Source organism: Tachypleus tridentatus, chromosome 1, assembly GCF_004210375.1.
Source record: "Tachypleus tridentatus isolate NWPU-2018 chromosome 1, ASM421037v1, whole genome shotgun sequence".
NCBI lineage: Eukaryota > Metazoa > Arthropoda > Merostomata > Xiphosura > Limulidae > Tachypleus > Tachypleus tridentatus.
In genome coordinates, this window is record NC_134825.1 from 77090628 (window position 1) to 77104737 (window position 14110).

The 14110-nt window shown below is 34.4% G+C and overlaps 1 protein-coding gene and 1 long non-coding RNA gene across 5 annotated transcripts in view; one reads left to right on the forward strand and one right to left on the reverse strand.

Annotated features, from left to right (window-relative positions):
- The window catches only part of cn (Kynurenine 3-monooxygenase cn), a 38372-nt gene extending 24262 nt beyond the window's left edge, over positions 1-14110 (reverse strand). Inside the window, exons 1-3 of one of the 4 annotated variants that reach the window (XR_013029254.1) lie at positions 13652-14110; positions 3973-4409; positions 607-1060 (exon numbers count right to left, since the gene is read on the reverse strand). Coding sequence is in view for 2 of the 4 variants with exons in the window: in XM_076505819.1 (XP_076361934.1) it covers positions 607-654 (48 nt within the window). In the remaining 2 variants the exon portion in view is untranslated. The remainder of the gene's footprint in view (positions 1-606; positions 1061-3972; positions 4410-13651) is intronic. The other 3 variants (XR_013029250.1, XM_076505819.1, XM_076505810.1) reach the window with 3 other exon arrangements.
- LOC143252940 (uncharacterized) lies at positions 7315-12497 on the forward strand. The gene is made up of 2 exons (XR_013029258.1): positions 7315-8481; positions 9162-12497. It is a non-coding gene; the product is annotated as an uncharacterized LOC143252940 (long non-coding RNA).

Here is a 14110-nt window from a genome sequence, read left to right on the forward strand (position 1 = left end):
TTGAATTTCGCGCAAAGCTACAGTAGGGCTATCTGCGCTAGCCGTCACAAATTTTACAGTGTAAGATGAGAGGGAAGGACAGCTAGTTATCGCCACCCACCGCCAACTCTTGGGCTACTCTTTTACCAACGAATAGTGGGATTGACCGTCACATTAAACTCCCCAATGTCTGAAATGGCGAGCATATTTGGGTTTACGGGGATTCGAACCCGTGGCTCTTGGATTACGAGTCGCGTGCCTTAACCACGTGGTCATGCCGGGTCCTCACCAAATGTTATATGGAAGAGTTTTTTATTTTACGTTCCTTTAAATTGGAACTGTATTAACTTACAACAATGTTTATCTCAATAAAACCAATACCTTGTATACTTTGCCTACATGAAAACAAACTAAATTATATTTAAAGTCGTAATGAAATTTTTAATTTAGAAAATTATAGCATACGAAGTTAAGGCAAGTATAAAAATTGTGTATTTAGATTTAATTACAATATTTGTGTCCTTGCAAATCACAAAAGGAGTAGATAGTCGTTTTTTAATGTATGTTTCATAATCCTTCCCGATAATAATTGTTATATTTTGATTTATACACTTTCAAAATGCTTACCAAACCACCTCCTATAACAGCAACTTGAAGTTGTGAAGGTTCTGGCATTTCAACGCCGAATTATTAAACCTGTTACATCAGTACCTAAATATAAAATGTTTTGAAAGCGGAACTTCGAAAAATTCATCCACGTGAAGTAAATAACTATGACCCCAAAACCATGTGTGACAATTCTAACTTAGAATTTGATACAACCCAGTTAAACTTGCTCGTTCGCTAACGTTCCCTGAAGTTAATCGAGTGATAATAGGCCAAAAGTAAATATATTTTCTTGTATACGGGCACGAACCAATCAAATAAGATGTTATCTATAATATTTTATTGGCTGATCTAGCAACTGAACAGATTCTATTGGTTAGATGACCAATGGCTGTTTCAGTCAAAACATTTTATCAAAGGAGAGTGTATGACCTTGAACCTCAGTACCTGTTTAACTGGTTTTATACATTCGCATCTGTAAAAAGAAACAACAACGTGAATTAATAATTAAAACAAAATTTCTATGAAAAAGTATATTTAAAGCATTCGTTAAATATTGTAATAAGAAAAAAAAGCAACCGCTTGAAAAAATAATACATATATATATATTAGTACAGTATAGTTAAGCACCCGAAGAACGAAGGTTCATCTTTCGAAAAGGCTCAGGTTATAGATATTGCCTCTTTATGTTAAATTGATTTCTTACGCCCATGTGTTTACTTGCATCATTAATATATATTAGTACATCATAAATAATATTTCAAACTCTTATTGACGAACAAGAGATAATTTAATATTATACAGCTTTTTAGATACGTTTAATTTATGGCTTTATTGTATTGTATGGTAGAATACCCTCTTTCATAAATCGCACAAATAAACTAAAACAATACAACTGTGGACGTTATAAAATTCAAAGCTTAATCTTAAGTTCCACTCTGCATAACATGCCAAAGAAAAGGAGTTATAACAGTTATATTTTAAAATACTTTAAAACTTTTATATACATTATATCAAACAAATCTCACATCATAATGAGACCATTCCATGTATATAATTTTAGGTAAATACCTTTGAACCATATGTTACAAACATGTAAGGGTAAATAGTAACATATTTAAAATCAGAGTTAATTGTAATAAAGTTCAAGCAAAATACAATATATTCCAGGAGACTTGTGATACTTTCCACAGAAAACAAAAACAACCGAAAACAACGAACAGAAAGAAGACAATTTCGACAATTCTATTGATATCCAACAGCTAAACTTCCCAGAAAAAAAATTAAAAATTAATATTTTCCACAAACACCTGAAAACAACATCTAAAACGATTTTTTCAAAGAATTTTCTTACAAAACCATCAAAATAATTTCACAAAACAGAAAACTAAAAAACAGCCTTACAAAAAGAGACATTAATTCCATTAAAAACCTAAAACAAGACAAAAACATTAAAATTCTAAAAGCAGATAAAGGGGACGCTATAGTCATAATGAACACGAATGAATACATCCAAAAAATGAATAACATCCTATCAGACACAAACAAATTTAAACAAATAAACACAAATCCAACAAAGACACACGAAACACAACTAAACAAATTACTACTACAAATGAGAAAAATCCAACACAATTTCACAAACACTTTATTCCTACCTACGTAAAACCGACTCACGCACACCACAAATATACGGCATCCCCAAACCTCATAAACCAGATTGTCCATTACGACCAATAATGTCCACATATGAATCGTTAAATTACAATATTGGTAAATACATAGCATGGGCATTCTCCAAATATGTAACATCAGCCAGCTCATTCATCAAAGACTCTTTTAATTTCAAATTTAACCTTAATCAATTTAACCATAAAGCCTTAATGGCCAGTTTCGACGTCATATCCCTCTTTAAAGAAGTCCCAACCGCTGAAGCCTGCAAGATAGCCTTAGAACTCTATTTCAAAAACCCTAATCCATCAATAGACATTCCCAGCAACCAATTAACAACTCTCATAGAATTAACAACGATGAAGACAAACTTTATGTTCAACAACCACAACTATATACAAACGAATGGCCTAAGCATGGGCAACCCAGCATTACCAGTTTAGCCAATATTTTTATGACACAAGTTGAAACACAAACAATTAACACAGCATTATATCCACCACTACACTGGTACAGATATGTAGATGACACGATTGCGGGATTCAGATCTACAGAACACACACTCAATTTTTTCAATCACATTAATTCTATACATCCCAACATCAACTTCACATGTGAACAGGAAGAAAGCAATCAAATATCATTTCTTAACCTCAAAATTACAAGAGCCGACACAATTTAAAACAGAAATCCACCAAAAAATCACCCATACTGGACTATACGTTCCTTGGGACTCAGCACATGAAACAAAACAAAAAACTTAACATACTAAGAAACCTAATAAACACCGCCATAAAACTATGCTCACCAGATAAAATTAACGACGAATTAGACAACATGAAACAATACTTCATCAACATAAATAAGTTTTCTTCATAGACCGTAGAAAACATTATACACACACACCTAGACATAAAGCAAAATCAACTAACAAAAATAAATATACCCCACAAGTTAAAAAAATCACGAAACCATATACTGCTGCATACCATATATTCCCGACATCAGCAAAAAAATAACCAACATTTGGCAAAAACTAGTAACAAAATATGACATTCCAGTTAATACCAAATTTATTCATAAACCAGCCACAAAACTATACTATGTAAAAACTACACTAACAAACACAACACCAATATTATTTATAAAATACAATGTGATAACTGCCACGACTTCTATATTGGAGAAACAAGTAGAAAAATGGAAACCAGATTCAAAGAAAACAAAAAGTCACCTTCACACGTTTTCGAACACTGCAAGTCAAATAAACACAACATAACCATAGAAAACACTCAAATACTAAATAAAGAAACAGACATAAACGCAGAATTAAAGAAGCCTTACTTATACAACAACTCAAGCCCAAAATAAACCAATACAAAGGAACACCTTTGTAACTATGTTAATAAACATAATCCAACATCTAAGCACGACCTCTACATTCCTACACTCAGTTACACAACCGCCTTCAAACATGTGGTTCGCTATCGGTCAGTTACACCTCTTTCTTTTTTTGTGAATCTGACGATGACCAAAGAAGGTCGAAACATTGTTCGCTCCTCTATATAGAGCTTTCTCTATCCATACCAGCTATTCTTACATATAAATCTTATATATTACTATGCTAATTTCCTTATTAATATTATGGACTTATTAAAAAAACAAAATGGCGTGTTTCCTCACTATATCTATGTGAAATAACATATATGGACATACGTTAAACTTGGAGCTTTTCGTGGCCATTAACTGTCCAAACGTTCATCCATCTTGATTACCTTTTGTGGATTTTTTTTTTTCAGATATCAACTTCCTAGCATTTAATCTTACATTACTAAATATCCATTATGGAAGTCCATTCGAGATATCAACTTCCCATTGTTTTATATTTCACGACTGACGTTATTTATCTGTTATGAACGTTCATTTCAGGCATCAACTTTCTGTTGTTTTATCTTTCAGGATAAATAACCTTTATTTGCTTTGGGGATTTTTTTGATGCACGAACTCTTTAAGGTTTCACCTCGAATTATCAACAAAGCGGTTTATGTATTGTGGAGATTCGTTTCAAGGAAATCTGGTATACTTGTGGTGGAAGATTTCTTTAGGCTTCAGCTGCTTGGAATTTCTGCTTCACTAAGTACCATGACAGTGATCTATTGTCGTGAAGGAAAAAAACAAACTATTTTTAAAGCTTTTTCTGTAAGCATTATATATATTATCCATATTTATGAATAGGAGATTTTATTCAAGGATTGCACTACATCAAAAATACAATTTCATTTACAGTAAAAACATGCATGTTTATACAAATGTCAAATGAAGTATAATTGCACACAAAGTGGAATAAATAATCAAATGTTTGCAAGAGGTATATGTATACAAGTCTCAGAACTAGTTTGGCACCTGTCGATAAGTAGTTTGTGGCAGGTGATTCGGTAGATGTCTTTATATATACGCATTAACTTCATGCAAACTGATCTTGATGGTTCATATATCTTTCTGAAGAAGTCATTTCAGATAGCTAAAGCATTAGTTCACTTACTTTCATGATTAAAACCTTTCCATGATTTGGCTTTCTTACACCAGAAAACTGGGTAGTCGTTATAGTAGGATAAAGATGAGGCAGGATTGGATAATTTGAGGTGCGTTTCTCATTTTTGAGAAGAGATAACAGAGGGCAGCACAGCCACAAAGGATCAGTCGAACAGTAACTTTGGGTTTCGTTTGGTTTGTTTTAAATTTCGCACAAAGCAACACGAGGGCTGTCTGCGCTAGCCGTCTCTAATTTAGAAGTGTAAGACTAGAGGAAAAACAGCTAGTCATCATCACCCACCACCAACTCCTAGACTACTCTTTTACCAACGAAGGGCGAGCATGTTTGGTGTGACGGGGATTCGAAGCAGAATTGTGTAGTAAAAAAATATATATTAATACTGCCCTCCATAATGTTTGATTCGATTAAGTAAATACAGATGTATTTTGAACTAATTAAGTAATACTGACATGAATGACTATGACAAACATACAATTGGATGGTATTGTATTTTGAACTAATTAAGTAATACTGACATGAATGACTATTAAAACGTCTGTTCACAAAATGCCGTTAATTACTGCGCCTTTCGTAAATCAACTCTTTGTTTAGCAACATGTAACCTTAGTACGAGATCCGCTGATAAATGGAAGAACTAGGCGTGCTTCTTATTAGGAATCGCATAATAAAATTAAGTCGATTTTAAGCGTCATGAAAAAAGTACTATGAAAGAACCCTTAAAGAAAGTCAAGCAGATTACATGCATACTTTCAACATAAGTTCAATTCTGACAACAAGATTCATCCCCATCTTTTCTTGTCTTGAATTTTCATAATTAAGAATACTAGAGCTCTGTTTTCAACTTCTCGTATTTCAAAAGTTATGTTTAAGATTATTAGATATATTTCATTCTTCTGTGTTCCTAAAATTCGACATTAAAAAAGTATTATTGTCTTTCACATATTTCAAAATTTCAATAATAAGATCAAAAGATGTGTTCTCAGTTTTATGCTTTTAACAGTATGACAAGTTTACGTAAAACTGAGGTAATCGCAAAGCAATGGAATAGGAGATTCAGTAAAACTATTTATTATAAAGGAGTGCTATCTTGCACCCCGCTAGTACAGCGGTATGTCTTCGGATTTACAACGCTAAAATCAGCCGTTTGATTCCCCTCGGTGGGCTGAGCAGATAGCCTGACGTGGCTTTGCTATAAGAAAACACACACAGTGCTATCTTTCTGAGTAACTAAGCTGTGAGAATGATTGAAATATAGCAAAGAAACACAAAGTGAAATAAGAAATGAACAATCTTTATTGATATCACATTGCACTCAAACATAGTGTGTGTACTTGTTTTATTGACATGGAACTATCTTCAATTGATCAAGCTGAATCTATATACCAGACAGCCTAAATCCAATGTTCCTCACCTTGCTAAAAACTTTATAGTTACTAAGAATAGCATGCTACCTGCATGCTTCACACTTGTTCTCAAGCTAACAGTTAATTTGGTTTTAAAACTGTTAAGTTTTAACTCACACTTTGGTTGAGGGGTGTGCTAACTACACACATCACAACTGTCTTACAAAGGTACACAGTAGAGAAGAATTTTTTAACAAAGAAAGTAAACTTCTGTATCATACAATTAAAAAGTCTTTCTACTCTTGCATTTGTCTTATGTAAACATTTTCCATAGTTACTCTTTCAGGGTCAGGTTTTCATAAGATATTAATTAAATAATATTTAAATAATAATAAACTAATATTGTAGAAACAAAAAATACTAACACTCAAACCTTTTCCTTTATTAATCAATATATGAAAATTTAATATTACAAATTATTTCTTGTTTTCTCACCTAAACTAAATAAAATAATTTAATACAACCTAGCTGAATACTGAAGCTACTGAGAACAACAAACATACATGCTTCCATTCATACATAGTGTCCAGAATCAGAATATTCAATGTATGGACAGGGTCTTTCCATTTGGCTAGACAATTCCTGTGAGTTTTTCCATGTTACTATTCTAGTTAATAACATATAATTAAATCATACTCTTGTAACTGTTATCCAGTGTGCTATCATCCCTTTAGGTTTTTAAAGTTCCTCAACTACTGTACTGAATAAATGCACCAAGTATTCATGGTACACTTGAGCACTTTTACCATATAAGCTGTGACAAAAGTGTTTTATGAAGATCACATCTGCAGTTAATTTGTTCTTTGGCATACAGTATCTACATGTTCAATTACACATTCCACTTTGTTCTGGAATTGTGATCACACTGTTGTGATTATACTATCACTAACATCATGACTCAACAGGAATGCTTGTTCTGTAAATATGCCAACACCTGGGCTTGTACTAAAGCATCTTTCAGGAAATGAAGTGCTTGCTTACATTTCTTAATTCACTTGAAGTGGGTTGCTTCAGTAATGAGAGCCAATATTGTTGATTGGATCTTGGAGAAGATGACAACAGATCACATGACACGAATAAAAAAACATTGTAGAATTTTATTTTCTAGGTATCACCTGTTTCATGAGTGCTGCAGTTTTAATGACTCATGTTCCAAAAGAAAGTATTAACAATCTATCATATTTGTCACCTTCATGTGTTCGTTGTTAAGATAGTTTAGTAACTATTCTAATCCTCAAAAGCTACAAGAGTTAATTTGTAGGAACTTTAGACGTTCTATGTATCTTGGGGATATCATTACTGAGAACAGTATATAAAGCATCATTAAGAGCTTGTTATTTAGTCCACCAGACATTAATATTTTTTATTTTTTAAGAGTTCAGTAATAAGAATAGTAGATACAATTTAGTTTCATTTGTTTCAACAGATAACTATTTTAAGAGATACAAATTCATGTTGGTCTATTTAAAGAGTTTTTGTCAAAACATCTCAGGTAATATAATCCAGAATGTAATTGTAATGTGTGGTGCTCCATTGTTATACAAGGTAATTCTGTAATTGTCATAGTTTATACGTATGGATGGAAACATAGTAAGAAATAAATATGAATTTTATAACTTTACACCAAAGTGCTTGTCTTCATCTATATTTTAGTGTTGACCTGCTTTTGTTAAAGACCAAAATTCATGTTCTATTCGTTTATTTACATTCTCGCAATTGAAGATATAGTAATACTTTCATCTTCTGGTTAAAAGGTGGAATTCTTCACAGAAATAGAAAATGACGCAGTAAAACAGGAGGGAGACGCAACATCACATTAGTTTAGACAGTGTTGGTAATACTACTGGTAATACTAGGTTTTAGTATTACGGTATTCTTTTATTGGATCACAAGACCTTTTAAGGCAGTGCTGACGAACCTATGGCACGCGGCATTCAGTGCCGCCTCTTGATTCTTTAAACCCTAACCCATAATAAATAAATATATTTGTAGCGAGTATAATTAGTGCCAATTGCAGCAGCGAAAGATTTTTCCGACCCGGGAACAGTAAGAAATATTCACAGGAGACGTCTCACGCTCTCTTGTTGCTAGCTTTGTAGCTGCGGGAACATGTGACACCGGATGACACGTTTTGAATTCCTCGCAAACCCAGTGCACAATTCAGTATTTGAGTAGAAACAGAAGTAAACTGTTGGTATTGGATGCGCTGTGTTTATATTTGTCTTCTGTTGTTTGTGAGTGACCACTGGATATTTAGTGATATTAACGGTAAATATGCATTTATATTTTTTTCCAGTAAATATAGGAATTTTATTGTTAAAATTATATTATTTGATGTGGCATGCGTGTATTTTTGACCAGTTAGTTAATTATAGATTTATTTTTTTATCAATGACATTCCTGTTTGTTTGGAATTTCGCGCAAAGCTGCACGAGGGCTATCTGCGCTAGCTTTTCCTAGTTTAGCAGTGTAAGTCTAAAGGGAAGGCAGCTAGTCATCACCACCCACTGCCAACAACTTGTCTGCTCTTTTATCAACGAATAGTGAAATTAACCGTCACATTATAACGCCCAAATGGCTGAAAGGGCGAGCATGTTTGATGTGATGGGGATTCGAACCCGCAACCCTCAGATTACCGGTAATCTAGGGAAGCATAGGAATAAGAAAATCCTCATATTCTTTGAGCACATTTTACATAGGTGAATATGAGAGAAAGTACTACCTAATTTGCGGGTATAACCACATACTACTGTTCTCTTTAACCCACACACGACTGAACTTTTGACCAACTGAATTCGCCTGACTTTATTGCTCTATAATATGGAGTTTTATATAAAAAATAGAATTATATGCAAGTGCCTGATTATCTTGTTTATGAACTAGCCAACAGTTTCTTCCATTTCTTGTCGCTGAGCAAATCTCAAAACATTTTTTAATTGCTGGCGCAGTTGAAGACAACCATGAGAAGACATCGGCTATCAGCTTGGCTGAAAACGCCAGCCAAGACAGCTCAATTAATGGTCAGCCTCCTTATCACTTGATTGGTGAATCGAACTCAGGCTTATGAGCATGGAATATATCGACTTTGGATGGTTATGATGGTGTCACCTCAAGAACTCCACCAGGAGGAAGCTGCAGTGTGACGTCGTAGCATGTGTTGTAAATTATTTTTATTTATTTACTTGATTTTTTTTTCAGCATAAACAGGTAGATATATTAATGGAGCATTATCTTTTATAAATATATATGTGTGTGCGTGTAGCTTTTTTAGATAATATACTTTAGTGTAACATGCTAATTTTAATAATTTCATATTCGTAACAAGTCTGTGTTATGTTTCGAACTAGTTCAAAAAACAACAAAAAGGCTATTCGAATATACTTATTGTGAAGTTTTAATTGATGTGAAGGGTTTAATATTTTGCATTTTATTTTACCATTGTGTATTTTATGTCAATGATAAAGAATTTGTATTTTTCGTTTTAAATCTGGTATTATTACACTACCCCACTATTAAAGGAGTAGAAAATATTTATCAACGTTTTTCATTATAAGTCATCATTGTTACAATTCCTTCCTTTTGTTACTATGCCATTATTTTTGTTAAGGTGTATTTTTGTCATTATGTATACGACAGATGTTAAGTTATGTTTACAATTGTAAGTGAAAGACATTTACTTGTAATCCTTAATAGTGTAAATACTGTGTTGTTGTTATAGGGTTTTTCTACGGTAGGTGTCTACGATTTATTGGCCATAAATCCAACGATAGTGAATAGCATTCACTCCACTTGTTTTTAAAATAATATTACACACACACACAATTATTTGGAATAAGTTAACCGTATGCACAACAAATTTGTTATACTACAGAGATTATGAGCAAAAGTCCACTTAAGCTTATTCAATTACTCTAGAATTTAAATTGACAAGCCAAACTACATTTCTCTATTTCATTTGTATTGGTATTCCGTATATAATTCACTTACAATGTGTCGCGAGTTACACAATCGCATACTGCTCTTGGAGTAATCGTTTGTTATTTTTTCTTCAAAATATTATATATTTCTTTTGTCAAAGTGCACTCAGGATGACACAATTAGTTTAAAACCATGAATTATTCTTATCTTCTTTTGTACTGTTAGTTAAGCCTCTTACCTCTATGGCAGTTAACTTCACTCCAAACTTTTCCTAGGACGTGACTTCAGTCTCTTCTGCTGTTGTCTGTCTGCTGTTTTCTGCTCATTTCACACTTTTTTATTTACCTCTAAGTCATCTGTTTATCTTATAGAAATCTGTATATTCTCAACGTCAATGTCTTGAGCGCGATATTCGATAGCTCGAATATTAATTAATTATAAACATAACTTTCAAAAATCGTTTGCTTTTAACCTTCTCATTATTCAAAAAAAAAAAAAACTAAACAAAATGAAATATTCAGAGGAACAATGAAATATGTCATGTGCAAACATACACTACATGAGTGGGTTCGGCTATTTCAGCGACACCCATTGTTAACAGGTGCATAAAATCAATCATACAACCATGCAATCTTCACAGACAAATATTGGCAGTAGAATGGGTCGTAGTGAAGATTTTCAACGTGGCACTGTCATGGAATGCTAGCTTTCTAACAAGTCAGTTCGTCAAATTTTTACCCTGCTGGAGCTGTCCTGGTCAACTGTAAGTGATGTTATTGTGAAGTTGAAACGTCTAGGAGTAACAACAGCTCAGCCACGAAGCGGTAGGCCACACAAGTTCACAGAATGGGACTGCCGAGTATTGAAGCGCGTGCCGCGTAAAAGTCGTCTGTTCACAGTTGCAACAATCACTACTGAGTTTCAAACTGCTTCTGGAAGCAATGTCAGTACAAGAACTGTTTGTCAGAAGTTTCATGAAATGGGTTTCTATGGCTATGCAGCTGCACACAAGCCTAAGATCACCATGCGCAATGCCAAGCGATGGGCTGAAGTTGTGTAAAGCACACCAACCTAAGCTGGTGTGGAGCAGTGGAAACGCGTTCTCTGGAGTGATGAATCACTCTTCATTATCTGGCAGTCTGACGGACGAACCTGGGTATGGCAGATGTTAAGAGAATGCTCCTGCCTGAATGCATAGTGCCAACTAGTGCCAAGTTTTGTGAAGGAGGAATAATGATCTGAGGCTGTTTTTCATTGTTTAGGCGAGGCTCGTTAGTTCCAGTGAAGAGAAATTTTAAAGCTACAGCATGCAATAACATTCTAGAAAATTGTGTGCTTCCAACTTTATGACAAAAGTTTTGGGAAACCCCTTTTATGTTTCAGCATGAGAATGCTCTGGTGCACAAAGCATATCATAAACACTATACATACTATATATATGGTTTGCCGAGGTTGGTATGGAAGAATTTGACTGGCCTACACAGAGCCCTAACCTCAACCCCATCGAACACCTTTGAGATGAACTGGAATGCCGACTGCGAGCCAGGGCTTCTCGCCCGACATCAATGGCCGACCTCACTAATGCTTTTATGGCTGAATAGGAGCAAATCCCCGCAGCTATGTTCCAAACATTTAGTGTTGTTGTTTTGAATTAAGCACAAAGCTACATAATGGGCTATCTGTGCTCTGTTCACCACAGGTATCGAAACCCGATTTCTAGCGTTGTAAGTCCGCAGACATACCGCTGAGCCACTGGGGGGCTAACATCTAGTGAAAACTCTTTCCAGAAGAGTGGTGGCTATTACAGCAGCAAAGGGGGGACCAACTCCTTATTAATGCCCATGGTTTTGGAATGAGATGTTCACCAAGCACATTTGGGTGTGATGGTCGGATGTCCACATGCTTTTGGCCATGTAGTGTATCTTATTTTTTCTGCCTGCTTATTTGATCTAGAAATAAAAAAAATCAGTCCCTCGTTTTAATAGTGGTAAATTAACTCTTTGAAATTACTTTCTTTTTTGCTTTCCGTAAGTAATATTTTACCTAGAATATATAACATCCAAACTATTAGTATTGACGTTGCGATATCATTTTCTGGGCAAGATAATATTGACTAAATATATCAGCTAACCACTGCTACAAGAGAATAAAGGTCATGAGGCGTTGCTTTCGACTTGACGAAGAAAAGAAGTTTACCTTTTGAATTTAAGTGAACTTTCACAGTTCAGTTCCACGTGGTTTTAATCGTGACTGGTTCACCAAAGATTCATCTTAAGAGACGGAAAGTTGACGAGCTGTTCGCTGATCTATGCATGTACAAACACTTTTTCTTGTTGTATTTAAATAAATGTTGATTTCACTGTTCTTCAACCGTGTCAAATCTATTTATTTCCTATGCATGTAATCAAACAATGGTTATTCTTATTTTGTAATAGTCTTTTTTTTAACTACTTCAACTATTTGTTTCTCGTAGGAAAATGGGTTCACGTGAAAATACCTTTCACTTTTGGACATTTATGTTAAGTTTTTTATCAATTACGTTTTTCAGAAAATTTTCAGCTTCTTTCTCAAACGCACCAAAAAGACCCTTCATATTTATGGACGCCTCATTTTTGTTTAATGTTAGGGAGAGCATCGTTCTCTTTGCAAAACGCCTAGAAGATCTGTAACTGTATGACTACTACATGTTGTTTTTGTACTTACAGAGTGACCTCGTACGTGTTTTAAATATTTTCCGGTTGGTTAGCTAGCTAGCCAGATAGCATACAAATGTTTATTCAATGTTACAGTAACGTTTGCTGAAAGGTTACAAAAACATTATATGTTTCCATTCAGTCGACTTCATTTTGATCACTGATTTAACGTTGACAAAACGTTTACATGCAAAATATCATGTAAAGGAATATCGATTTAATAGTTAAAAAAAATAAATGAATGTATGTACATGCTGGCATAAGGTAAATAATTACTACAGAATTTTTCCTGCCAAAGAGTACTTTGTTTTGATAATTTAAAAAAATTAGAAAATTAAAAAAAACATATAACAATCTAAGCTGTGTAAATTTGCTCTTATTATAATCAGGCCCGGCATGGCCAAGTAGAGAAGGCATTCGACTCGTAATTTGAGGGTTGTGGGTTCGAATGCCCGTCACACCAAACATACTCGCCCTTTCAGCCATGGGAACGTTATAATGTGACGTTCAATCCCACTATTCATTGTAAAAGAGTAGCCCAAGAGTTGGCAGTGGATGGTAATGACTAGCTGCCTTCCCTCTAGTCTTACACTGCTAAATTCGGGACGGCTAGCACAAATAGCCATCAAGTAGCTTTGTGCGAAATTCAAAAACAAACAAACATACATAAGAATATACAATGTTATATACAAATTTAAGATTAAACAAGAAATATATACAAATATTTACATTAATTTTATTCACAAAAATGAAATTAATAACAAAAGATGAAATTATAGTTACAAAAAATGAAATACAATAATCACAATTTAAAAAAATAACCGAACCATTTCATTGTCAAGCGTACATATAGGCGACACCAACGATGGTAAAACTCCCTCGGTCCCAGTTACTGATAGTCTGCCTCAAGGTGGAGCATCAGCTTGTATCTGGTCTCAGCCAGTATCTTATAGTACGTCACTGGTGCTCTCTCATAAACATATCGGTTGCGTGGTAAGCCACATGACATGCTTAAACACAGATAAAGTATAATGGAAAGTAAAGGCCAGGTGGCTGGGAACGGGGACCGGCACGTGATACAATATGGTTTTGGTCGAAATCGAAGTAACACGGAAAAGGCGAGACATCTTTTCCCCATATCGTATCCGACGTCGGGCAGACCCCACCCGAGCATGACATAATGGACATGACTCTATAGTATTAATGTTTGAGAGGTACAAATGTAAGATGTTATGAACGACGGACCAGTTGAAAGCCTAAACATGGTGCATAACTGCCCGGCCCCA